This window comes from Lipotes vexillifer, unplaced genomic scaffold (genome assembly GCF_000442215.2).
Source record: "Lipotes vexillifer unplaced genomic scaffold, Lipotes_vexillifer_v1.1 scaffold902, whole genome shotgun sequence".
NCBI classification, from domain to species: domain Eukaryota; kingdom Metazoa; phylum Chordata; class Mammalia; order Artiodactyla; family Lipotidae; genus Lipotes; species Lipotes vexillifer.
Genome location: NW_006794304.1, coordinates 673,431 through 701,396, shown reverse-complemented (window position 1 = coordinate 701,396; position 27,966 = coordinate 673,431). Strand labels below are relative to the sequence as shown.

Genomic DNA, 27,966 nt, shown 5'->3' with positions numbered 1-27,966 from the left:
CTCCTGAGAAAGGTCAGATTGGGGGATGTAATCGCCTGAGACCAGAGGGAGGGGGAGGAAATTGGCTCCTCCCCAACCACCATTGTCTTGGTTTCTCAAGATATCAAGGAGAGTCAAAGACAAAATAATAATTTTAATTCTGTTTCAGAAAAAGCTGTCACATGAATTTGGATTAGAAAACATGACAATAAGAGGCTTGGTTTTTCTGGAAATGCAAGGAAGAGAAATAATCCTTAATAGGTTCAGTGACAGTTTTCTGGATCTTCTTCTTGCATCAAAAGCTATATATCTTCTTCTCCCCAAAGCATGTGCTCCAAGAGCCAACTTACTCTCTTCATCTCCCTCTAGCCAGGACAGGCTAATTCCCCTCCACCCCCACCCCTCTCCTTTCTGTCACACTGTGTGGGTGTTAAAGACCCTGGGCTCTGACCAATTAACAGAATTGTCCTTTAAGCCAGCAACCCACAGGCAGTGACAACCCAAGCCCCACTCCCAGTCCCCATGGCAGAGGCCACAGAGTGGCATTGTTTCCACTGTCTTAGGAAGAAGCCAAAAGCTGACCCTCAGCACAAATCAAGGCCTAATATGGAGAGAGAATGAGGGCTCCCAGGCCCAAAGTAGGCTGCAAGCTGGGGGCAGGAAAAGGGAGTTTTTACAGTCATTCCATCTTTAGAAATAAGGGGAAAACTGGATCCTTTTCCACTACTCTGGTTCTATACGGTACTCTTACTGCTGAGCTCCAAGGGGATCTGCAAGCACAAAAGGGTCTAAACAAATCAAGATAACTTTGCCCTGGCTTAAGTTAAGAGTAATAAACAGGAAGATGGGTCAATGCAATAACTGGTAGGAAGATGATGCTGGGAACGCCGGCTCTTCACATGGCTGCCAGCCCTACAGAGGACAACACGGTAAGAACCAAGACAATCACTCCAGACTGGTACAGCTGGGAAATCGTCAGGCCTTTTCCTAGGTCCCACATCTGTAGAAATAAGAAAAAAAATTTTTTTTTCAGCAATCAGGGTCCTGGTCACTCTCACAGCTCCTTTCTCAGAAAGGAACTCCACCTAGGAACAGGCAATTTCTCTCAGCATGATTCTAGAGAAAAGCTCTTCTCCCCTTATTCCTGACCTTCACTTTCCTCAAAACCCACAATACAGTAACGACCACCCACTTATCCCAATGACAGTAAAGGGATCCATCCTCAGCCCATAAGATCTTCCAGAATGAATAAAAACTTTCTCTTGTGACAAAAAAACTGATCAATGTTTCCCAAAGTGTGTTTCTCCAAAAACTAGTTCCTCAGAATGTTAAAAGGCATTACACAGGGGAAAAAAGTTCTGTAGTCAAATTAATTTGGTAAAAGTTTAACTACAAGACTTCTCAATTTATTAATGTACACTGTTAATCTCCAAAATGGGGATATAATATACATGATTTCCTAGGTACAGCCAACCACAGAATCCCCTTTGAGAAGGAACATTTGTCCATCAGAGGACTAGTTGTTTTTTTTTAATAAATTTATTTATTTTTGGCTGCATTGGGTCTTCATTGCTGCGCACGGGCTTTTCTCTAGTTGCAGCAAGTGGGGGTTTCTCTTGTTGTGGAGCACAGGCTCTAGGCACGCAGGCTTCAGTAGCTGTGGCACAAGGGCTCAGTAGTTGTGGCTCATGGGCTCTAGAGCGCAGGCTCAGTAGTTGTGGCGCTTGGGCTTAGTTGCTCTGCGGCATGTGGGATCTTCCCGGACCAGGGTTCGAACCTGTGTCTCCTGCATTGGCAGGCGGATTCTTAACCACTGTGCCACCAGGGAAGTCCAGGACTAATATTTTTTAAAAATACTCTTTGGGGTCTAGAACACTATTTCTCAATTTTGTTTTGACAGTGACCCACACCCCCAACTAAGAAATATCTTTTTAATTAGTATCCAGTGTGTGTGTGCATGTGTGTGTGTGTGTGTGTGTGTATAAAATATAAAATATATAAAAGTTCATGAAACAATAAGCAATATTTATCATTACCATGTGTGTTATATTCTATATGTTGTATTCTATTTAAATTTCTTTTTTTTGTTGGTAGCAACCCACTGTATTGATTTTCTACCCATTGAGTCAAAAAAACACAATTTAAAAAATACTGATCTAGACTCTCTTGTGCCCTAGGGACATTAACATATTGTACCCTAAAGATCCCCTAGGGCAAAAGTAGAGTCTTCAGGTTTCACACTTTCCACATATGACTGTCTCAACACACACATATACCTATACCCTGAATGTAAAACTGAATAAATTAGGATTGCTTCAGAGAAAAATTAGAGAGCCCCCAAAATAATCAAGATGAGAAGATGCCCCTACTTCAGCTGCCAAAGAGCTTCTACCTAGATAAGATCAGGAGTCAAACAGATTCCACAAAAAGCTGTTTTGCTTATAAAGGCACAGTGTTTTACCAAAAACTCGAGTCCTACTGGGTGGTGGTGATGGGGGAATATTCTCTAGCATACTAGAGACCTTGTCATTTCCTACTCTCTTAATATCAATTCCACCCTCCACTCCCCCACTAGATCTTCTGGCAAGGCAATTATCAAGCTGAGAGTGCAAGAACTATGGACTGTCACAGAGAACAGATAAAAATCCTGTCCCACACTCAGAGCCAGGACTTGCTAAAAGAACAAACAAAAGCAGATTTAAGGGATTAAGAAAAGCCTTGACTTAGTTCTGACATTTTATAAAATCTCTTCCCCTTCCCTCCCCACATACTGAGACAAAAGCAAATATATGGCAAGTCCCTGCCTGAGCCAGGATGCCAACAAAGGAAGCTGATCAGCTGATTCCATTGGAAAGCTTTGTTCTGTGGAATAAGAAGTCATTAATGGAAATGCCCTCCCTCTCCATCCCCTCCTCCTGAGGGAAGTGAAGTCATTTTGAATCAAACTGAACACTGCCCCAGGGAACAGTTGACAGACACACTTAATTTAATAGATCATTTAGTCTCTCACTCTTCTGATTCCATTAAACTGTCTATTGGACCAGAATACAATTCAGAAAGTGCTTATCTCTAGGCTCTGATGTGGAAGTTATGAAAGGTCAAATTAAGGCAAGTGCATCCAACTGACAGATGGCTTAGGTTCAGAAATTATGGAAAACCAGAAAGAATAAAGCTGTAATTATCTTCCTGGGAAAGGAAGCAAGACTAGGGGTAGAGAGACCACAAAATATAAATCTTAAAATGCTGTAGGAGAGATTCATCTCTGACCTGGGGCAGGTTTGATTAAGCTTTAATTCCTTAATAAAGAGAAGGAGACACCAGTTTGAACTGACCCCAAGGTCATGTAGGAGGCAACATGGTCAGATTTCAGGCTATCAAAAAATTCCTAAATCCCAATATTGGGATCCTAGCACCCAGTTGCTTGTTAAAGTTGGCCCCATTCTCTCTAATAGTTCAAAACAAACAAAAAACAAAAGCAGTTAACACAATCCAATATCAAGATAATAAACGTCAGAATATTTGACTCCAGTCAAATTTGTCACTCTGTGTTGACAGGAAGTTTAGACTGAAAGCAGTAACTATTATTTGTCTGATAAATATGCCTTCTATGCCAGATGTATGGCCTGGCTTCATGGGTCTCTTTTAGTAACATCCCTCTTGAAACTAAAAGATTTCACTGAGACCCTGCAAGTATCTGCCAGGCCTACATCCAGTCTCAGCTACATCACCAGCTGGGCTACCTGGCAATGCAGAGGGCATCTAGTTTAGCTTTCCCCAAGAGGCCCCTGAACAAAGGTCCAGCACAACTAACTTTAAGAACAGCACTAAACCCAGACCAGGAAAGAGAAAATCCTTCCAGGCTCTCCATTCCTTTCACCCAGAAAATGTACAAGTCTACAATTAACTTACCAAGTGTCGGATCCCATTCCAGGTGTGATACGTGAGCGGGAAGACGAGTGCAAATTTGGCTGTGTGGATCAGCGCTGGCCCCAAACACAGGGACTTTACAAGTTCCAAATGAGACTCAAAGCTCCCAGGGACCAAGAGGGCTGACAAGCCAAAAAGAGAGACCCCTGCGGAGAAACAAAGTAAGCCCATCACAGCTACACACCAGCTACAACCAATGTAACACATAAAACTGGGTTCTATGACAGCCCCTAGGACTTCACACAATTCTAAACCATTTTAAAAGGGGGAAGATTTAAACTAATGTTCACATTCGCAGTAGAAGATACATTACTTGGAATCTGACCCTAATCTCTTAAATTTGCCATATATTTTAGCATATTGCTCCTTCTTTCAACATCTCTCTATAAAAACTTCACCCATCATTTTAGAAGCCACCTCTGGCTGCATCTATATCATCATCTCAGTAAGAAAAAATAATAACAGTACATTCAGTCCAAGGAAAAGAATGAGAAAAAATTTTAAATCACTCAAATCTCTACCATACAAAAATTTAACTCAATATGGATCAGAGACCTAAATGTTAAGAACTAAAACCATAAAACCAAGAAAACATAGGAGTAAATCTTTATCACCTTGGATTAGTAGTGGTTTCTTAGATATGACAGCAAACCAGAAGCAACAAAATAATAAATTGGACTTCATCAAAATTAAAAACTTTTGGGTGCCGTCCATTTCTCCATCAGTCTGGAAGAATGCTGGTGCTGAGAATAACTATCATGGCTTGCAGCTCTTTGACGAAACCTCAGATGCATCAGAATTTCATAGCATTCATAGGAGAAGCAAAGGCTGAAGGAAGACATGCTGTTCACACATCAGAGGCAGCCACATCAGAGTCTGGTTTCCTAGAGGTTAGTGTTGCTGAGTGGCTATTCCTAGGACTCAGTTAGTAGACCGCTGTCACATTTGGTGCACAGATTAGAGCTGAGCCTGGTATCTGAGGCATATGTGTGGCTGTCGAGGTTTTGGAACTTCAGGTTTGCACTGAAATTCAGAGGATAGTGGGGAGCTCCTGTGATCATCTAGCTTCCTACCTATCCAGGCTGTCAAAGATCCTTGAACGCTCTTGGGTCATATCTTCCTCCCAAACCTTCTCAAACTATCTCAGTTCCATGGTACCTCAGTGTTTTCAGGAATTTTTTTAATGATGCCCCCAAGCCAAAAGAAAAACCTAACAGTTCTGTTTATTAAGTAGTTAGATTCAAACAACTCAAATATTTATGTCCTAACAATTTAGTAGCTATGTGAAAAAAATTATCCTTGTAAATGGAAAGAAAAAACTTTTATTCTTAAATAACCAGAGTTACTTACTAATATGTTGTTGGATATTGTACATCTCAAACCTCAGAAATTAAATTGGACATTACCATGCTCATTTCCTGTTCCACACTGACAGTCACACAAGTCGGATTAGAGAATCAGACCTTCAGTGAGAGACCAGGCAAACCTAGTGCTCAGGCAGTCAGCTTCGTTTCTAGAAAAGCCAAAGGACTTACAGATTTATAAAGTAATTAACGGAACTCTGAAATTACTGTTTTATTCTCTTGGGCTTTCTGTGAGATGGGACATGAATTATTGATTCTCAAATGTGATATGTCATATGTTAGGAATCCCAGTCATTCCAGACAGAGGCAGTGTAGAGAGAGTGAAAAGTGCACAAACTTTGGTTAAGACAGATCTGAGTTCAGTTCTGTCACTAACTAGCTACTATATCATCACTTTCTTCTCTGCTTATAATAATGCCTAGTTAGGACTGTGAGAAATAAATTAAATACATATATATAAAGTTCCTAATACAGGCCTGGTAGTGATTATTATTTACATTAATAGTTGGAATATTTAATCTTTTACCTCTCAGAAAATGTCTGATCATTTGTAGCTAAAAATCTCATTCTCAGCCCTTCCTACTCCATGTCTTAGTCCTTGAAATGTCAAGAGGGGATGACCTGGAAAAACTGATTGTCACCAGAAGAGAAAATGCTTCTCAGAAATGCTTTGTTTTCCCTCAATGCATGAATACTCCTGCCCGCCACGTGCCACCCCCCAACAAGGCTGCAGGGAAGCAGACAGGCAGAATATATGATGAGAATAGTCTGACAACACTTTAGTTAGGACAGCAATCAGGTACTGCCAACCTGAGTTTTAATCATCACTTGGACAGGTCCACCAAGTCCCTTTTAGATGTTTTCATTTTCTTTGGCAGTGACATCTGCAGAGGCTTGCTGGGAAGAAGTGTCTGAAAGAACTTATGATGGCTTCTGGAAGTGGCAACAGGACTTACTGACAATCCGCACAGTTCTGTATGTAGCACTTAACTGCAGAGGAGCAGGCTGAAGTTGGTCTTGGCAGCCAAGTGAAAGCACCATTTAATTTTTCTTAGTGATTAGATGGGACAGCTTCAGTGGCTTTGTTTTCATAATTTAAATTGTTTGGCTGTCAGAGGAGTCCCTCCTCAGGCACTCAGGTTCTAGGAGAAGAGGCTACTTCCTGCCTTCCAGTACACTAGACATCAGAGGAGGATTTAGGAAATTTCATATTTAATTTCTTCTCATATACTTTTCATTTGTAAAGAGGAAAGCTTTGGCCAAAATCGCTTCTGATTAACTTACTGATACTGATATTCCTTGTTTGAAGATGTGATACAATAAGAAATACATATTTGGTCTTTTTCCCCCAATTCCTGGCACACAGCTCCTAAAACCCTTGTAATCTCTGGAGTGAAAGGAAAGGTTTTTTGTATGCTAATGAGATAATTAGTAGCTGGGGGCGAGGGGCGAGGGGGGAGGCGGGCGGGCGGCTAGACAGCTTCAGGATGGGGTCTAGCTGCCAGAAAGACCAAGGCATGATTTGAGGATTGGGATTTTTAGTCCCATACCTCCCTCCCCTTCCCTGTCCACCTCCCTCCCCCAACCTCATCACACCTGGGAGTGGCTGGTGATTGAGCTAATCACCAATGGCCAATGATTTAATCAACCTTGCCTAGGCAATGAAGCCACCATAAAACCCCCTAAACTACAGGACTTGGACAGCTTCCAGGTCACTGAACACAAAGATGTACTGGGAGAGTGGTGTGCCCAGAGAGGGCATGGAAGCTCCACACATACTCCCCTCTCTGCTCCCCCATACCTTGCCCTGTGTATCTCCTCCGTTTGGTTTTTTTTTTTTTTTTTTTTTTGCGGTACGCGGGCCTCTCACTGTTGTGGCCTCTCCCGTTGCAGAGCACAGGCTCCAGACGCGCAGGCTTAGCGGCCATGGCTCACGGGCCTAGCCGCTCCACAGCATGTGGGATCTTCCTGGACCGGGGCACGAACCCATGTCCCCTGCATCGGCAGGCGGACTCTCAACCACTGCGCCACCAGGGAAGCCCCGTTTGGTTTTTTAAATAAAGGAGTTGAGGACTTCCCTGGTGGCGCAGTGGTTAAGAATCCCCCTGCCAATGCAGGGGACACGGGTTCGAGCCCCGGTCCGGGAAGATCCCACATGCTACAGAGCAACTAAGCCCGTGCACCACAACTAATGAGCCTGTGCTCCTAGAGCCCAAGCTCCACGACAAGAAAAGCCACTGCGATGAGAAGCACGTGCACTGCAACAAAGAGCAGCCCCCGCTCACCACAACTAGAGAAAGCCTGAGTGCAGCAACGAAGACCCAATGCAGCCAAAAAAAAAAAGTTCTGAAGCAAGTTTAAAAATAAAAATAAAATAAAGAAGTTGATCCTTTATTTTAAAAACCAGTATGTCTTGGGACTTCACTGGCAGTCCAGTGGTTAGGACTCCACACTTCCAATGCAGGGGGCACAGGTTCAATCCCTGGTCACGGAACTAAGGTCCCACAAGCCACATGGCGAAAAAAAAAAAAAAAGAAAGAAACAAAACAGTATGTCTAAATAAAGTATCTTCCTGAGTTACGGTGAGCTCTTCTAGCAAATTATCAAACCTGAGGAAGGGGTCATAAGAACCCTGATTTACAGCTTGAATTTTATATATTTAATTCTCACAGTCCTAACTAGGCATTATTATAACCAGAAAAGGAAGTGATGATACAGTAGCTAGTTAGTGACAGAGCTGGAATTGAACTCAGATCTAACTCCAAAATTTATGCTCTTTTCTCTTTCTCTAAACTGCCTCAGTCAGGAATGACAAGGGTATAACACATCACATTGGAGAATCAATAACGCCAGTTCCATCTCATGAAAAGCCCAGACGAATAAAACAGTCATTTCAGAGTTCCATTAGTTACTTTATATATCTATAAGTCCTTTGGCTTCTCTAGAAAACAAACGACTGCCTGAGCAGTAGGTTTGCCTATACAGTCAAGTGACCTTTCACTGAAGTTCTGATTCTCCAAATTAACCTGTTTTTAAAGACTATCCAAAACATTCAGGACCATTCTTCTACCCATGCACGTTAATTGTACAATTTATTTATAGTTGTATTCCTCTAAAATATCTGTTGTTTGGCACTCATATTTTCATTTTGAATCTCATTCTTTTTATTGTTGTATGTTGCATCTTGATTACCCTTTCCCAGTCTCATTCACATTGCAGCTTCAGGTACCTGTCATTCTCAAGCAATTTACCTAATTTCACCTAGATTTTTATACTGTCTGTCACTATGAAAAATCACGAGTATTTTAATCCCTACAGAATCTAAGCAATGAAAGAATGTTACTAGCCTTCTCTCTCCATCTTTTAAAGGACTGCTTGTAAAGGTCTTCCTCAATAAATTCTATATAAAGTCAAACTAGTGTCATCATGCTTTTTGAGTTCAACATGCTTTTCAGAATTTATATATTGGCCACAAAATCTCTATAGTCTGAATAAATACCTAATCATGGATTTGTCTAGGCCAAACAAATGAGAACATGAACCTTTTATGACTTCCCATGGTCAATGGGATCAAGTTCCAACTTCTCAGCACAGCAGTCAAAGTCCTTTACTGTCTGGCGCACTTTCCAGCCTTATCTTTTGCTGCTTCTCCCATAAAACAACTCTTAAACAAGCAGATCTAGTTATCATTATCCAGGACTCTGGATGCTTTCCAAACCCTGTGCCTTTGTATAAGGTAGTCTGTCCATTGGAAAGTCCTCCTCTACCTCCTTTTCATGAATTCTCCTACTCATCCTTCTTTCAAGTTCTCCAATTCCTGAAGAGTTGTTCTCTCCTCTGGGATCTCATATCTCTATTAAAAAGTTATCACAGTGCATTATAAATATTTATTTGTCTTACTCCTTAGACTCTTTCACCCTTGAGAGTAGAGGCTATTATTATCACTAACCAATTTCTACTGCATAACAGGAGATTAATTAGAAGTTAGAAGGAATGAACATATCTGAAATGACCACTATGAGCAAAGTGATTTACATGGTTGTACTCATTTAGTAAATAAAGATTAACTAAGCACCTACTGAGTGCTAGAGGATATGAAAGGTAAATAAGATAGATGCAGTTTCTACTCTATGAAGAGTTTACAGCCTAATAAAAGAGACAGATTTATAAAAACTAAACAAATAAAATAATTACAAGTTATATAATAACCTAAGGAATGGTAACATAGGAATAGTAACATCGGATCTTAGACAGGAATTCCTATCTTTACTTGCTTACCAACAAAACTAATCTAATTGTGAATAGCAGAGACTTAGTTTTGGATAATTTCTCCAATGTCTCAGCAGCTGCTCCCTAAATACAGGATCCCTATATTTGAGCCACTAGTCCTGTTGATGACCACTTCAGTGAAAACACCCTCTACGGAAGCCTAGGAGGGGCCCCCAAAGGATATTATGAAAAACAAAAATATGTCCATGTCTCCAGCACTAGCCAGAGAAAACTTTTAAAATACAGCTGATCCTCTTATAAAGTACCTCCCTACTGTGGAAAGATCCATCAGACTCCAGAAACCTGACTATAATCTGTACATCCTACATGTAATAAACCTTACTACCTGAAAAGGATGCACTAAGACCAGCATATGACTCACTCTGCAGCTGTATTTCATATCATATACATAAATAAATAGACATTCTGATTTGTAACCAAGAATTTTTGAGACTGGAGAATGAGTTAATGTTTTTGTACCTGATCAATTCTAGGTGATGAAAACTGGGTGCTAAAACTGAGTTTCTGAAAGAATAAGGTTGATGGTTAATCTTGGACTGTGTTTGGTTAGTCAGCCAATCTATCTCCATTATATTTCTATATCTGTTATCTGTAATGACAATAAACATACTATCAGGACATGCTAGGGATGATTTAAAAATTGGCTAAGAAAAGATAAGAAAAAGAATTAAAAAAAGAAAAAAAATTGGCTAAGAAAAGAACCTGAGCATTGTGTGAACTCATAATTGTTAAAGAAATGAACAAACAATAAGCTTAAATGACTTATCATTTTCTCTAAATCAAGTTTCTGAGGAGGCATTGCCAAGAGCCAAAGAAAGAGCAAAGTTTTTCAAAGCAGTATGTGTGTGTGTGTGTTCACGTGCACATAAAAACATACATACATACCTGCACTCAAGGCAATACCAGTGCCACGGTGGCAAATGGACATCACCATGGGAAGAGACCATCTGAAAAGAAACACACAAAAGCAATTAAAAAAAGGAATAGGGCTTCCCTGGTGGCGCAGTGGTTGAGAGTCCGCCTGCCGATGCAGGGGACATGGGTTCGTGCCCCGGTCCGGGAAGATCCCACATGCCGCGGAGTGGCTAGGCCCGTGAGCCATGGCCGCTGAGCCTGCGCGTCCGGAGCCTATGCTCTGCAACGGGAGAGGCCACAACAGTGAGAGGCCCGCGTACCGCAAAAAAAAAAAAAAAAAAAAAAAGGAATAGATGACACCATAGTAGAGAGTCCGTCTTGGCAAAGAGAATATAAACCACTTTGGAAATAGGCAACCATTTATCACAAAACAAAAACAAACAGCTTTCACATTCCTGTGTTTCCACTCTCTAATTTGAAAATAAGAACAATGATTTATTTAAGGAGATGCATTACTCCCTTTTCCAGACTGCATCACTAACAGAGCTGAGAGGAGGAATCAATTAAAACTCAAACTCCTCCTTTCATAAGAAGAAGGAACATGGGTCAAAAACATCAATAAAAGTTGCATACAGTTAGAAAATAAACACTAGATTACAACCACCTGGGTCCTTCCATTTCTCCAGTCTTAAGACAGAAGTAGAAGAAAACCTGAGTTTTATTTATCCACTGTTTCATATAACATAGTCATCCATGATCTTTCTTATTATATACCCCAAAATATCCAAATTGAGCATATCAGTCATTCCCTAATAAATTACCTACCCCATATTTAAAATCCCATTTTGCTGGATTTAGTATATGTTCTTAATCCACAGTAGTTTTAAAATACTTTGTCATCAAACCACTTTTTAAAGCATGTTCTGGGACTTCCCTGGTGGCGCAGTGGTTAAGAATCCTCCTGCCAATGCAGGGGACACGGGTTCAATCCCTGGTCCAGGAAGATTCCCACATACCGCGGAGCAACTAAGCCCATGGGCCACAGCTACTGAGCCTACGCTCTAGAGCCTGCGAGCCACAGCTACTGAAGCCCGTGCACCCAGAGCCCGTGCTCCACAACAAGAGAAGCCACCACAATGAGAAGCCCACGCACAACGAAGAGTAGTCCCCACTCGCCGCAGCTAGAGAAAGCCCGCGTGCAGCAAAGAGGACCCAACAGTCAAAAATAAATAAATTAATTAATTAATATAAATAAATAAATCATGTTCTGATTTGTCTCTCTGCCAAAGCATTTCCACTGAAGGACAACAAACACTGCTACATTCTGGACCTAGTGCTCATGCTCAAGAGGGAACTGGTTAGTGAAATGGAAAGAACAGGCATCTTTGGATAAAGTTAACATTCATCCTGGAAAGTCAGCTTAGATAGAGAATGCTGAGCATAATCAGACCACGTACTCCATACTCTAAAGGGAAGCAACTCAAGTAGGTTGAAAGGACCGCAAAAGGAAATTCTATGTATTAAAAACGGTCATAGTAAGAAAGGAGTAATGTCTAAAGAAACCAAAAAAAAACTGGCTAGACACCACTCTCATTAACTCAGACTAACAAGATAAATATAAAAGGCAGAAGAAGAGCCTCATAACAAAGGACAAGCGGAGAACAATGGCATAATTTGATTAGAAGAATCAGGAGACTAAAACCCAGAATGAGCTGAGGCTTGCAAAAATGTCAAGGATAACAACAAGGGGCTTTTAAAATTGTATTCAGGGAAAGACAGCCTCTAACTGGGGTTGACAATTTTATGTTAATGGATGACAGAGTGCAAAGCAGATTGCTCAACTATTTTATTTGTCAAAGAGAATGATTATCTGACTGAAAAAGACAGAACAAATATTGATTTGAAAGAAAAAAAAAAAAGTCGGGAAATTATAAGACATTGCTTAGCATTCCAAGTGCACTTAGGGCTCCTGGCGAGATCAGTTAAATCCCAAGAGCTAACACATGGAATATATGCACTGTTCTAGTAATCTTTCAGACATATTGAAATGGAAAATGGGAGTGATAAAGTCAAATGTTACCCTAATTAAAAAAAAATGGTTAGGCTTTCCTGGTGGCGCAGTGGTTAGGAATCCGCCTGCCAGTGCAGGGACAAGGGTTCGAGCCCTCGTCCGGGAAGATCCCACATGCCGTGGAGCAACTAAGCCCGTGTGCCACAACTACTGAAGCCCGTGCGCCTAGAGCCCGTGCTCCACAACAAGAGAAGCCACCACAATGAGCAGCCCGCGCACCGCAATGAAGAGTAGCCCCCACTCGCCGCAACTAGAGAAAGCCAGCATGCAGCAACGAAGATCCAATGCAGCCAAAAATTAATTAATTAATTAATTTAAAAATTTTTTAATTAAAAAAAATGGTTAAAACCATAGCCTGGTTAGCCTAGTACTGAGTAGGTAAGGGAGATTTTATTTTCCAAACAACCATGATATTATTTCCAGTCTCACATGATCTTCCAGAATCTTGTCACTCCTCATCAGGCAGTATTTATATTTAGCGCCTTGACTCTGGGCAGGACTTCATGACTGACTGCCTCAAGATATAGAATGCAGCAGAACTGACACTGCACGAGTTCCAAATCACTTGCCCTCCTATCCCTCCATCCCTTCGTCCATCCCTCTCTTATGTAATATGGAAGCCCAAAATAGCCTCAGTAGAGAGATCATGTAACAAGACCCATGTAGAGAGAAAAACGAAGTCCCCTCTAAGAGCCAAAATCAACCCAAAACATGTGAGTAAACGGATCTTCAAATTATTTCAGTCCCAGCCTTGTGTTCTCTAGTTGAGGCCTCAGACATCATGGAGCAAAGACAGATCATCCCCACTATTTCCTTTCAAACATTAGATAAGAGTCAAGCACAGAAAATCAAGATTGCTTAAATTCACTTACAGAAAAGATGATCACTAGGAGCCAGTATGATTTCCCTTTGGAAAATATTTTTTCAGGAAATACTGAGATCCTTTTGAACACAGATTATATCTTATTCATCTTTGTATTTCCAACTTCTAAAAAAGTACCAAGCACACTGTGAGCAATTAACAAATATCTACTGATTTGAAGTGTGTTACATTTTTTTCCTTTTTTGACTGTTAGTAGAATGTTAATCAAGGAAAAGCTAGAGACATAAGATATATGATTTTCAGCAAGTGACCTAACATCACGCTGCAAACAATACCACCAAAAAAGTAAAAAGCAAAGATATATAAATGGCCAGTAAGTATATGAAAAGATGTTCAGCATCACTAATCATTAGAGAAATGCAAATCAAAACCATAATGAAATACCTCTTCACATCCATTAGGATGGCTATTATTAAAACAACAACAACAGAAACAGCAAATCACAAATGTTGGCAAGGATGTGGAGAAATTGGAACCCTTGTGCACTGCTGGTGGAAATGTAAACAGTGCAGCCCTTGTGGAAAACAGTATGTTGCTTCCTCAAAAAATTAAATATAGGGACTTCCCTGGTGGTGCAGTGGTTAAGAATCTGCCTGCCAATGCAGGCGACACAGGTTTGAGCCCTGGTCTGGGAAGATCCCACATGCTGCGGAGCAACTAAGCCCATGCACCACATCTACTGAGCCTGTGCTCTAGAGCCCGCAAGCCACAACTACTGAGCCCATGCACCTAGAGCCCATGCTCTGCAACAAAAGAAGCCACCACTATGAGAAGCTATGCACCACAACGAAGAGTAGCCCCCACTCACCTCAACTAAAGAAAGCCCGCGCACAGCAAAGAAGACCCAACACAGCCAAAAATAAAGAAATAAAATAAATTTATATTAAAAAAATTAAATATAGAATTACCATATGATCTGACAATTCCACTTCGAGGATATACCCAAAAGAATTGAAATCAGAGATTCAAAGATATATTCGTACACCCATGTTCATAGCAGCATTATTCACAAGAGCCAAAAGATAGAAACAACACAAAAATCCATGGACGAATTAATGGATAAGCAAAATGTGGTATATACGTAAAATGGGATATTATTCAGCTTTAAAAAGGAATTAAATTCTGACACATTCTTCAACATGGATGAACCTTGAAGACATTATGCCAGACGAAATAAGCCAGATACAAAAGGACAAACATTATATGATTCTACCTTATGAAGTACCTAGAGTAGTCAAATTTATAGAGACAGACACTTGAATGGTGGTTGCCAGGGGCTGGGGGCAGAGGGGAATGGTAATTATTTTATAGTTTCAGTTTGGGAAGATGAGAGGATTCTGGAGATGAACAGTGGTGATGGTTGTACAACAATGTGAATGTACTTAATGCCACTGAACTATACACTTAAAAATGGCTAAACTGGCAAATTTTAGGTTATATACATTTTACCACAATTTAAAAAAAGTAAAAAGACAACCCAACTTAAAAATGAGCATATGCGCCTCCCTGGTGGCGCAGTGGCTGGGAGTCCGCCTGCCGATGCAGGGGATATGGGTTCGTGCCCCGGTCTGGGAGGATCCCACGTGGGCCCGTGAGCCATGGTCGCTGGGCCTGCGCGTCCGGAGCCTGTGCTCCGCAGCGGGAGAGGCCACAGCAGTGAGAGGCCCGCGTACCGCAAAAAAAAAAAAAAGAGCATAGGACTTGAATATACATTTCTCCAAGGAAGATATACAAAGGGCCAATAAACACATAAAAAGATACTCAACGTCAATAAAGGTTGTCCGGAAAAAAAATGGACTTAGATCTATTTTATATGGTTCAAGGTAGAACTAGAACCACTGTACAGAAGATATAAGTTGTAGTAAGTTCAATAAAATGAGGGTCTTTCTGATAATAAGAGAAATTCCCAAATTGGAAAAGGGTGATAGTGAGTTCCTTTTCTCTGGAGGTGTGCAAGCATAGGTAGACATCCATTTATGAAAATACTGCAGAGGAAATTCACTCATTAGGTACAACACTGGCATTTAAACATTTTTATTTTTTTATTATTTTTTTTTTTTTGAGCAGCACTCTTTCTTCAAATGCAAAATCCTTAAAGTCAAGTTGCTTTGGTTATCCAGGACTAAGGGCCTACAGTGCAAGCTACATGTTGGCCAGCCCCACACGACTATCCACAGAAGCTTAATGGAATATCCAAAGCCCCAAGTAGCAGTCTTAAAACCAATGAGGTTGAAGAATAAATTAAAATTTAAGAACGTTTCTAACTCTGTTTTTAAACTATTTTTCTAACATCCTTTAGAATGACTTGTTTTCCCAATAACGTAATCCCTATATACACTTTTGCTTTGATAAACTGACTTAATTTATTAAGAGATAAAGAGTACTTCAGGGACTTCCCTGGTGGCACAGTGGTTGAGAATCCGCCTGTCAATGCAGGGGACATGGGTTCGAGCCCTGGTCCCGGAAGATCCCACATGCCGCAGCGCAATTAAGCCCACGCGCCACAACTACTGAGCCTGCGCTCTAGAGCCCATGAGCCACAACTACTGAAGCCCCCACACCTAGAGCCCGTGCTCCGCAATGAAGAGTAGCCCCTGCTCACCACAACTAGAGAAAGCCTGTGTGCAGCAATGAAGCCCCAATGCAGCCAAAAATAGATAATAAATAATTTATTTTTTTAAAAATTTTAAAAATAGAGTACTTCAGAAAGGGCTAACTTAACCATATACTTCCATGCTACCTCCAAAAATCTATAAAAGTTAGCAACAGAAAATATATGATTCCAGATATCTCAGACATCTTTCCCAGACATTTCACCTTGGAAACAGCTCTATGTTTCCTGCTATTTTTTTCCCCCATAAATACTAGAGTTTCATAACCAAAGAGCAAACAAGGTAGTTTAAGTCTCATCTCATCAGCTTATTACTGTTTGTTATATGAGCTGTGAAAAAAGGCCAGGGCTTTAAATACAGACTCAAAATAATTTGAGAAGTTCTTCATCATTATAATCCTCCCCCACATCTTTCATCTCTTAGAAATAAGTTTTACCATAAAGTAGCAAGGATTGAGATCACTTATTAATCTTCTGTTTTAGTAGAATGTCCTATTTCTACTGTTCAATCAGAATTATTTCTGGAATCTGGCTTGGAAAAAATCTGAAGGGTTGTGGTATTTGTGGAGGTGGTTAAAAAATGACCAGCCTCCCTGGCAGGAACCCAAGTAAAGACTGTAGCTGAGCTCAAGATGATTTGCTGAGTTAGCTAGAAAGGAGCAGATCTATAGGGGTTTTTTGGGAAGACACCAGCATAACAGCCATCAATGCTACTTCTGAAGACAAAAAATTAACAGAAATAGATGTACGTATGCATATGTATATACTCACATATACACATGTACATGTGTGTATTCATACATATATCTCATAGATCTATCTACTGAAACAGCCTAGAAGCAATGATATCCTGGTAGCAATGAGCACATCTAGCACCCAGACCTTGATTTCACAGGAGCCATCTTGAAAGAACTCCCACCAGCTAAGTCTGGGACAATCTGAACAACAAATTAAATCAGAGTAACAGTGTAACTCTTTGGGCAAAATAGGAATTGTGCAATAATAGGAAAAAAATATATATATACACATATCTTTTAAATTAATTAACTGATTAATTTTTGGCTGTGTTGGGTCCTCGGTGCTGCTCACGGGCTTTCTCCAGTTGCGGCGAGTGGGGGCTACTCTTCGTTGTGGTGCGCGGGCTTCTCACTGCGGTGGCTTCTCTTGTTGCGGAGCACGGGCTCTAGGACCGTGGGCTTCAGTAGCTGTGACATGCAGGCTCAGTAGTTGTGGCTCATGGGCTCTAGAGCGCAGGCTCAGTAGTCGTGGCTAATGGGCTTAGTTGTTCCGCGGCACGTGGGATCTTGCTGGACCAGGGCTCAAACCTGTATCCCCTACATTGGCAGGCACCACCAGGGAAGTCCATATATACATAAATATATATATATAAATAAATATCTGTTCCTAGTTTCTGACACAGCACTCCTAAAACCTTATTAATCTCCTGAGTGATAGGGGTGCTAGGAGTATCTTTTTATTTGGTCTTTGACTCTGGTTCCTAACACACAGTTCCTAAATCCCTTGGAATTTCCTGGGTGGTAAGAGCGATCTTTGTTCTAATGAGGTGACTCTGGATGGGGGTTGGTCCCCAGAAAGACCAAACCATGACCAGAAGCTTGGAACTTTCAGCCCCACCCCCACCTCCTTCCGAAGGGAAGGGCTAGAGATTAAGTTAATAATTGATCATGCCTACGTGTTGAAGCCTCCATAAAAATCCCCAAAGTACAGGGTTTGGGAAGTTTTCAGGCTGGTAAATACATCCATGACAGGAAGATAGTGCACCGCAACTCCATGGGGACAGAAGCTCCTGTGCTCAGGATTCTTCCAGACATAGAACTAACTAAAAGGGCACCTGGCTATTCATCTGTATCATTTGTAATGTCCTTTATAATAAGCTAGTACATTTAAGTAAATGTTTCTGAGTTCTTTGAGCCATTCTAACAAATTATTGAATCCACAGAGGGTGTTGTGAAAACTCTTGATTTATAGTTGATTAGTCAGAAGTACAGGTGACAACCTGGGACTTGCGATTGGCATCCAAAGTGGCAGGCAGTCTTGTGGGACTGAGCCCCTAACCTGGGGGGGCGGTCTGTGCTAACTCCAAGTAGTAAGTATCATAACTGAATTGTTGGACACCCAGTTGGTGTTGGAGAGTTGAAAAATTGGTTGATGTGGGAAAACCCGTACACATTTGGTATCAGAAGTAGTGAGAGTAGAGAGGAAACATTAGTGTCTTTCCTTTAGTTGGTGTCATAAGAGTAGAGGAGAAGAGTTTTTCCTGTTAGAAATACTGGAGAGAGAAAGAGAGAGAGAGAGAGAGAGAGAGAGAGAGAGAGAGAGAGAGAGAGAAAGCTTTACCTTATAGTAATAAACAAGGTATGATGGAATTAGAAAAATCACAATTTGGCAACCATCACAGTAATAACTGATTCAGGCAACTACCATCGAAAGATGCTAATGGGTAAACTTCTGATGAGAAGTAGAATATTATACTCTCAAGTACCTCCCCACAAAATAAGAATTAATAAATACAACATCTTTTCTCATTAACTTTATAGTGGAGAAACCTAGCGGACACACCTTAACCAGTGATAAAAAGTTACATCACCAACCAGGGACTTCCCTGGTGGTCAAGTGGTAAAGAATCCACCTTACAATGCAGGGGACGTGGGTTCGATCCCTGGTCGGAGAACTCAGATCCCACATGCCACGGGGCAACTAAGCCCGCGCACCACAACTACTGAGCTCGAGTGCCTCAACTAGAGCCTGTGTGCCACCAACTAAAGAGCCCATGTGCTTTGGAAGCCATGCATCACAACTGCAGAGCCCACGCACCCTGGAGCCTGTGCGCCAAAACTAGAGAAGAGAAAACTCATACGCCACAACTAGAGAGCAGCCCGTGCACCAAAACAAAGATCCCACGTGCTGCAACTAAAACCCGATGCAGCCAAAGATAAATAAATTAAATGAATAAATAATAAATAAATCTTAAAAAAAAAAGTTACATCACCACCAATGGGATAAATCATCATCATGTGTCACCCTCTGATAGGATGCACTAAGAAGAACATGGCATCACTTCAGAGGTATTCCTGCCAAAAATGCATAAACACAAGAAAACATCAGATAAACCCCAAACTGGGAAACACCCTAAAAATGTCAAGATCATAAAAGATACAGAAAGGCTAAAAACTGTCCCATACTGAAGGAGATTAAAGAGACAACTAAATGTAATACATGATCCTGAGGTGGCTCTTGGACCTATAAAGGACATTACTGGGACAACTGGCAAAATCTGAATGGGATCTGAGGATTAGCTGGTAAAACTGGATCAATGTTAATTTTGACTGTGATGGTTGTAGTATGGAGAGTTTCCTTGAATTTAGGAAACACACACTCAAGTATTAAGGGATTGTGGTAGGCATAAAGATGTCCACTTTCTAATCCCTGAATCCTGTGAGTATTTACCTTAAATGGCAAAGGGGAATTAAGGTTGCAGGTGAAATTAAGGTTGCTATAAGCTCACCTTAAGATAAGGAGACTACCTTGGATTAGCTGGATGGGCCCAATATAATCCTTTTAAAGTCCTTAAAAGTGGAAGGGTCTGGCAGAAGGAGGGAGTTAGGGAAGAAATGTGACAATGAAGCAGGTTCGAAGTGACAGAACGGGAGAACTTGACCCACCATTGCTGGTTTTGAAGATGGAGGAAGACCACAAACCAAAGCATTCCGAACAGCCTTCAGAAGCTGGAAAAGGCAAGGAAACAGATTCTCCCCTAGAGCCTTCAGAAACGAATGCAGCCCTGCTAACACCTTAATTTTAGCCCTGTAAGACATGAGCCAGAGTTTGACCTACAGGACTGTAAGATAATAAATGTGCTGTTTTAAGCTACCAAGTTTGTAGTTAACTTGTGACAGTAGCAATAGAAAACTAATACAGGAATAATGGGGTATCATCACCACTGCACTTGACATGTTGTAACACATTGGGAACCTGCATAAAGGTACAGAGGAACACAGTGCACTACTGCAACATTTATGTAAATTTGAAATTGTTCCAAAATAAATTTTTTTAATTAATAGGAATTATATTTTGACTTACCAGAATTTTCCAAATAGTAGTTCTGCAGGCTAGATTACCCTTCTAAGGCTAGAGGAGAGAATTTAGTCATCTTGTTATAAAAAAGGCCTAAGGGAAATAATCAGGGAGGCTATGGGCCAACCTCCAGAACTTTTATCCACTACTACTAAACTCCCTGGTTCCAGAGCCCTTACCTGTAGATAGTGACATGGGGAGACAAAGGACGGTTTGAACCAGTGTTCTTATTCCAGAACCTCTCCATCTCTCCTTTGGCTGTGGTTCCCAAAGGAACAGCACTAAAATAAAACCAAAAGGTTTTAAAATGATTAAAAGTAAACTTGGTTTAAATTTTCACATAACGAAAAGTTAAAATATAAAAAGGTAAGCTGGGCTAGATGAACCTATGTATTAGGAAAACATGTTTGTCCACTCACCTCATCTTTCTGCCAAGTCTGACTCAGTTATTAATAACCTCAATCACCCAATGAGGTCATATCAGAGGATAACTCTTCTTTCCAATCCCCCAACACACAGGTCCAGTAATGGAGGCTAAACTTCTTTCTTGTTGGGTGGCAGGGCAAATATAATATTTCAAAACCATTTACATAAATGGATTACCCTTTTCCCAGGCCATGAGTGATATCTCATACATACCACCTGCTCTCATCTGGCTCTTCAAGACTTCTTTTTAGGTTCTCAAAAATCAGGAACTGGATTCAGCTCAGTACCTCTGAATAGCTTCTTGGTTTTCCTTGTCACTGGGCTAGGCTGAAGCCAACTGTTTTTTTCTTTTTCTTTTCTTTTTCCTTTTTTTTTTTGGCCACACTGTGGGGCATATGGGATCTTAGTTCCCCCACCAGGATCAAACCTGCACCCCCTGCAGTGGAAGTGCAGAGTCTTAACCACTGGACCGCCAGGGAAGTCCCTGAAGCCAGTTGTTAAACAGCTGTGTTCAACAATTTAACTTTCTCTGTGCCTATATTAAACATGATCTATCCCCCTCAAGAAAATATTTCCCCATAGATTACTTATTAATTGCAAAAGTTAAAAACAGTAACTCCATACTGGGAAAAAACTTAGCAGACATTTCTGTATTCAAATGATCAAAGTTAAAATCACTAATGGGACGAATGACATCATATGCCCCTGATGTGATGTACTGAGGATACAACATCATTTATGTATTACACTTGCCAAAAATGGATAACCTGAATCTAGTCATTAGAAAACAATCAGACAAACCTAACTTAAGAGACACTCTACAAAATAACTGACGTGTATTCTTCAAAAATGTCAATGTCATAAAAGACACAGGAAGGCTAAGAAATAGTTCCAGGTTAAAGGATACTACAGAAATATGACAACTAAATATAATATGTGAGCCTACTTAGATCCTGGATGGGGGACAGGTGGACTGTATTTCTATAAAGTACATTATTTGGGACAAATGGAAAATCTGAAAAACAACTGTATATCAGATAAGATTACATCAATGTTAAATTTGCCAAATTTGATAATTGCATTTGTATAATTATACTGTGCTTTATAACATAATGCTCTTGTTCTTAGGAGAAATTTTTTTTTTCTGGCCGCATCACACGGCATGTAGGATCTTAGTTTCCCAACCAGGAATAGAACTGGTAGCCCCTGCAGTAGAAGCTCGGAGTCCCAACCACTGGACCGCCAAGGAATTCCCTTAGGAGAAGTTTTTAGAAGTAAAAGGTCATGATGTCTGCAAATTAATCTCAAAGAATTCAGAAAAAATCATCACAATAATTAAATTGTGCTGAATCACACTAAATTGTCAATACTAGGCCAGTTTTGACCCACAAAAATGGCAATTTCATATAGCACAACCTAAAATATACAGAGTGATAGGTAAACACAGCAAAATGTTAACAACTGATGAATGTAGGTGAAAGGTATACAGAACCTCCTTGTACTATTCTTCCAACTTTTCTGAAAGTACAAATTATCAAAATATTTCTACTATCTCTCTTTTTTTTTTTCCCACAGTACCACACAGCTTGCGGGACCTCAGTTCCCCGACCAGGGATTGAGCCCGGGCCGTGGCAGTGAAAGCACTGAATCCTAACCATTGGACCACTAGGGAACTCCCTGGAAGTACAAAATATTTCTAAAATTAAACGTTAAAAAAAAAAAAAAGAACCACAAAGAGACAACTGTTGAAGTCAGTAGACTAGAAATGAATATAGCAGAAAGAAAGAGCTATAAAGACTAAGGCCTGGGAGCTGCCCAAAATGCAAATCAATAAAGTTAGATATAGCAGAAAAGCTTAAAGTGAGGAAAATTAAGGAAAAAAACAAAGATATATTCTTATTCTTCCTTCTTCTACTACCAGATGAGAAAAACATGGACCACAATCACTAAATTTTCAGCCAACCATCTACAATTACCTGCTTTCGTACATATCCCCAAAATATCAGTCAACAGCCTACTGCTTTTCCCTGATGAAAAAAAGGTTAAATAATAATAATCTCCATATTTAGAAACTTACTTTCTGATACAGAGCAGAGGACTAAGGTGGGCACGGAGGCAATGATGGCCAACACGTCTGAAAGATAAGAGAACCAACAGTCAATACACATTTAGAGACGTACTTCAGTATATCAACTTCTCTATTTTTGTACTGTATTAGACTCTGGGTGGAGGGGAAAATTAGGAATAAGATAAAAATAATGACAGTATCAGGATCTTTGAGATTTTTTCTAGTTGGAAAGCTGCAACTTTAAATAACTTGAGAATAATCACAAATATTACTCACAAATGCAAAATAAGGTTTTAGCTGAACACAAATAATACAAGGTAAAAGAATAACCAGAGTTGGTAATGTTCAACAAAGAAATACAGAAAGCAAATTTTTTCAAGCTAGATCTTAAATGAGGTGATGTTTAAAAGACAGGGGGTTAAAAAAAAGAGAGGGGGACTTCCTTGGCGGTCCAGTGGTTAGCACTCCTCGCCTGCACTGCAGGGGGCAAGCATTCAATCCCTGGTCAGGGAACTAAGATCCTGCATGCCATGAGGCATGGCCAAAAATAAAATAAAAAATAAAATAAAATAAAATTTTAAAAGGGGGGTGGGTACAGAATAAGCCAGTCGCAACACCAAGTACTATACAACTTAGCCAAAGCAGACACCTGATGTAAATGGATGAATTTAAAAGGTTTAAAGAACAAGGGGTTTGAGGAGGCAGGGTCCTAAGTATTAAGCTGTCATTCTAGGAACTACCAACAAGTTCCAGACAACCTGGATGAACTTTAAGTGAAAAAGGCTGTCATATAATAGTGCAAAAAATATGAGAATGTAGATTTCTTTACTATCCACATGAAAAGGTACTTGAAGAAGGTAACACAAGTTTTCTACTAAAAAGTTGCTATTTTTGAAATGTATATATCAATACAGGAACTGCTTTTCAAGTCTGAGACTAAAATGTACCCAGGCATTCTATCTAAAGAGAATTTAAACTGATCCAGCATTTACATGGTATTATGAAAAACACATGATCACTACACCCCTTTTAACTCACGTTATATCGAATCTTTCCAAAGGTATTTGAGAAAGTTATCAGAGTGAAGCTCTGGGACCAAATACATTGAGATTCTACAAAAGTTTATTGTATATACACTATGTGCAAGGCACTGTGGGGATACAAGATCACATTAAGATCCAGTGATCTTCTAAAAAAGCTCATGATGTCCCTCATACCATTGATATTAGATGCATGAACATTTCAAGAACCTTACACTCTACACTAGAACACTAGAAGGGCCCACTATTTGAAGGAAAAATAAGCCAACCAACACTTCCTTCAGCTCTTCCCTCTTTCCAGCTTTGGAGACAAGAGATGAATACAGACATTGTGTACCCAAGGCTCCCAGAAAGAAAGAAGTGGGAACAAATCTCTTTAAATCAATTGAGGTAATTGTGACTCTGAAGTTGCAGGGCATGCATTCCTCACACCAGGCTACGTCCAGTCACTCAGCTACCCAGCAAGAGTTTGCAGATGTGGGTTGGAATCTACAGCACTCTCTGTCTAGTGCTATTGTCTCCCAGACAAATACCAATGTAAACTTTCCACAAGGCCCTAACAGAAACTAGTTGCACAACTGCATAACCTTATTTAAAGTATGACAAGAGTAGATATCTAATCTATCCTTGCCTTTCATGTGAAACCAGGAACCCTGAAAAGATTTCTTTTTCCACCCAGGAATAGTGCTTTATATGTTATAGCTAGAAAGTAACAGTACTTTGTTTTCTTTTTAATTAACAAGCCAGAACTGATTTCTAGTTAGTGCCTGTCCCTTTCTAAATGCATTACACATGTCTCCCTCAAAATGTAATCATGGCTTAAATTGTTTTTGAAACTCTTCTCTGTACTGAGGCAACAACAGTAATGTAAAAAGAACACTGGACAAAGTAAAAAGGCCAGACTGGAGGTCTAGATCTGCATAAGTTGTGTAACTTACGTGAGTCACTGAGCTTCAGCTTTTTCATTTATAAAATAGGATTGATAATACCTACATTATTGGTTGTTGGGAGGACTGCAAGAGAAAATGTACAGGAAAGCACTCTCTAAACTGCAATATACCACATACATGTAATTTAGTAATACTTCACTGGTCTCCCAAAGGTCTTTAGAATTCATATCACATTCTTTTTAAAACTCTGCAGTGTAAAAATATTCATCTGCTGAAAATGGATTTGACTTTTGGAAAAAACCAAAAGTTATTCAAAGCCAAGTCTATGTGATCAAATTGAATAAGACCCATTTTTGGTCCAAAACAAGATGTGACTATAATATAATGAATTTCTCTTGTATGCCCTCTAAACTTGATCTGATGGCATGTCAAAATTTAGTTTCATAAATGTCTGAGGTAACAGGAACATTAAAGTATTTACATAACCTTGAAGGACACAATGAAGAGCAATCATTTATATACAAAATTTCTGATTAATTGTATGAGCATCCAACTAACTCCAAAGATACAATGTGAAGTCATTCTTGATTTCTTTTCTCTTACATTCCTCCATATACATGCAAGGCATCACCCAATCCTACCAATACTACGTAGAAAACTTCAGTCCATTGTTTAGTCTGTATTCTCTTCATTTCTCACTAGGACTATAACAGGAGCTCCTAGCACCAATTGATCTCCTAGCACCAATCTCTTCCCTATGATTCAACATTACCAGAGTTAAATTACTGAAAAATAAAGCTGACTTCATCAATCATCTGCCTGTAAGTCTTTAACAGTTCCCCACTACATATAAGGTTCACACTGCAGTCAAACAAGGCCCTTCTCAACATGACCTAATCCAATTCTCCAGAGCTATTCTCCCACAAGTTCCCTTCAGCCCTCTATACTTCTACCACACTGAATGTTACATTACCCCCAGACAGAGCATAGTTTCTTTTGACCACATGCCTTTGCTCAGGCTATTCTCTGAGTGGACCTCCCTCGCAGCCTGATAAACTAACTCATCCTTCAAGATCCAACAACTCCCAAATGGCAACTTCACCACTCCTTTAGCCCTACCTGCTACACCTGTCATGCTCCCACATCACTTGTTCATATCTCTAAATCAACATTATGTTGCTTATTAATTAATCCATTTATCTCCTTTGCTAAATTTTGAGCTCCTCAAGAATAGAACTGGAATACTTTGCATCTATAGCACCTATAATAATATGAGTTAGAAGAGGCTCAAAAAAATGATTTGTGAATTAGTATGCTTATTTTAAAAGGCAGTCGTAAGAATTTAGACTTTAAATAAATTAAACCTTGTTTTTGGAGGTGCTTCACATGTAGCATTTAATATGAGGAGCAACGTTCGGAGGGTTAATGACTTGGTGGCTTTGTGCTTAAGCTGCACGAACGTTACTAGATAGAAGCCTAGCTGACCTTAGCTTAGTTCTCTATCTCGGTCTTGGCTTTGGCAAGTCATTCCCTGACTGACTGCCAATGGAGTTTGTGCTACTTAGCTGGTTATTCCTCCCTAGCTAGTCCATGAACTTTAGGGAGTATACAAAATATACAGCACTATTCAAAAGCCATGACATACAGTACTGTGATAACTAATAATTTTTAGCTAACCAAGCATTAAAAATGTTTAGCCAATATTTCTCTTAAGTGAGTTCAAGTTATCACTATTTTCATTCACAAGTGAAGAAACCACAATCATGCAATCAATGACCTTGACTTGTCCAAAATAAATGGACTAGTGACACTACTAGAACTAGAAACTAGCTCCTAGAATTTAAGGTGCCCTTTCCATAAGAGTTTTGTACTACCACTAATGAATCGTAGTGATGACAGTCCTACACAGCTCAAAATGATACAGACTGGACATACTCAATATGTACAGTGATCCTTGGTTTCTAAGCGCTAATCATGAAACTCTAAAATGAACTGTTTAGACCCAATATGATCATTACAAGCTAAACGTTAATTCCACCAAAAAAGCCTGTGACATCTTCTGAAATATGATATATCAAAGAATTCAAAAGCATTCAATTATGGTCAAACTACTTGTAATAAAGGAGGCAATCTGGCAAGACTAGCCCTGACACACTTTAGAAAAAAAGACACAATTGTAAATAAGAGTCAGGGAGAAAAACGAAGGATTAAGATAAACCATTCCTGATCTCAGCTCCAAGAGGAATCATTCTGTCACAGAGAAAAACTAAATAAAGTCCGTGTATTTTTACACTGGGTGATTGAAGTGCAAAAAGAAACGAGAAGACATTTGGGGGAATCAGGAATTAAATCTCAACTGCATTAAAACTAACTTTCCATAACAAATAGTTTCCAAAAATAGTGCTGGCACGAAACTATGCTGGGATTTGTACCAAGAGCATCTAAAATCGCTATGGCTAGAAAGGCTCTGAGCAGAGAACGAGGCCTTGTCGACAATGGTCAGTTCATAATGGAAGACAATCTAGAGTATTTCTCTGGACAAGGAGTTGACACTACAGAGAAAAACTGGGGCATCTATTCCCCTCAACCACCAAGTAAAAAAAATAAACAAATTGAAGTTCCTGGCTGCTCTGGGGCAGCAGAGCAACCACTATGGTCGCTATTGCTAATCGTCACCCCGACAAGGGTCTAGGCCTCCCGCCCTCTCTGCCAGGGGCCCGTTAGGAACTGGGACAGTGCCCACTCATTGCCAGCAGCTGGTGTTTGCAGGAGTAAAACGCAAAGGTAAAGTACACGAAGATCCTTCTCCTCGAGGCCCAAGCCCTAAATAAGAGAAGTCAGACCTACTTATTTTCTTGGAGCTCGGCTCTCGCTGCAGCCCCGAGAGCAATCTGGGAAATAACTATTTTAGAAGTGGGGGAAAAACTATTTTAAAAGTAGGAAAGCTGGACTTCCCTGGTGGCGCAGTGGTTGAGAGTCCACCTGCCGATGCAGGGAACACAAGTTCGTGTCCCGGTCCGGGAAGATCCCACATGCCGCGGGAGCGGCTGGGCCCGTGAGCCATGGCCGCCGAGCCTGCGCGTCCGGAGCCTGTGCTCCGCAACGGGAGAGGCCAAAACAGTGAGAGGCCCACGTACCGGAAAAAGAAAAAAAAAGTGGGAAAGCAGAAGAGGCGAGAGCCCCAGCGACCCATCCGCCAAGGAGTAAGGAAAAGATAATCGGCCAGGGACCCCCGAAGCCCTACAGGATGCACAGGAGACGCTAGGGGAGGGAAAGGGTCTCTAGGTTTCCAAAGCGCGTGGCCTCCACCCACAGGTCCTTTCCCTGCCGAGGCACGGGGTAAACAGCTGTTAGCAAGACGTGAGGGGCCAGTGCAGCTCTCCCGAGAGCCGCCGGCACCGACTCCCACCCCACACTAAAGTCACCTCAACAAGAGCGCCGCCATCTTGGGTTCCGGCCTGGACGGA

At 40.6% G+C, this 27,966-nt stretch overlaps 1 protein-coding gene across 3 annotated transcripts; it reads right to left on the bottom strand.

Annotated features, from left to right (window-relative positions):
- Positions 1 to 116: 116 nt before the first annotated feature.
- Positions 117 to 27,966, bottom strand: SDHC (succinate dehydrogenase complex subunit C). 3 transcript variants are annotated; one of them, XM_007467140.1, is made up of 6 exons: positions 27,925 to 27,966; positions 22,579 to 22,635; positions 20,255 to 20,356; positions 10,446 to 10,507; positions 3,889 to 4,052; positions 117 to 979 (listed from the first exon to the last, which is right to left on the bottom strand). In XM_007467140.1, the coding sequence occupies exons 1-6, from the start codon at positions 27,942 to 27,944 to the stop codon at positions 875 to 877; spliced, it is 510 nt and encodes a 169-aa protein (XP_007467202.1). In that variant the 5' UTR covers positions 27,945 to 27,966; the 3' UTR covers positions 117 to 874. The 3 variants fall into 3 exon arrangements, with proteins under 3 accessions (XP_007467202.1, XP_007467203.1, XP_007467204.1); XM_007467141.1 differs by lacking the exon at positions 20,255 to 20,356 and having other exon boundaries at positions 847 to 979; positions 27,925 to 27,962; XM_007467142.1 differs by lacking the exons at positions 20,255 to 20,356; positions 22,579 to 22,635 and having other exon boundaries at positions 875 to 979; positions 27,925 to 27,956.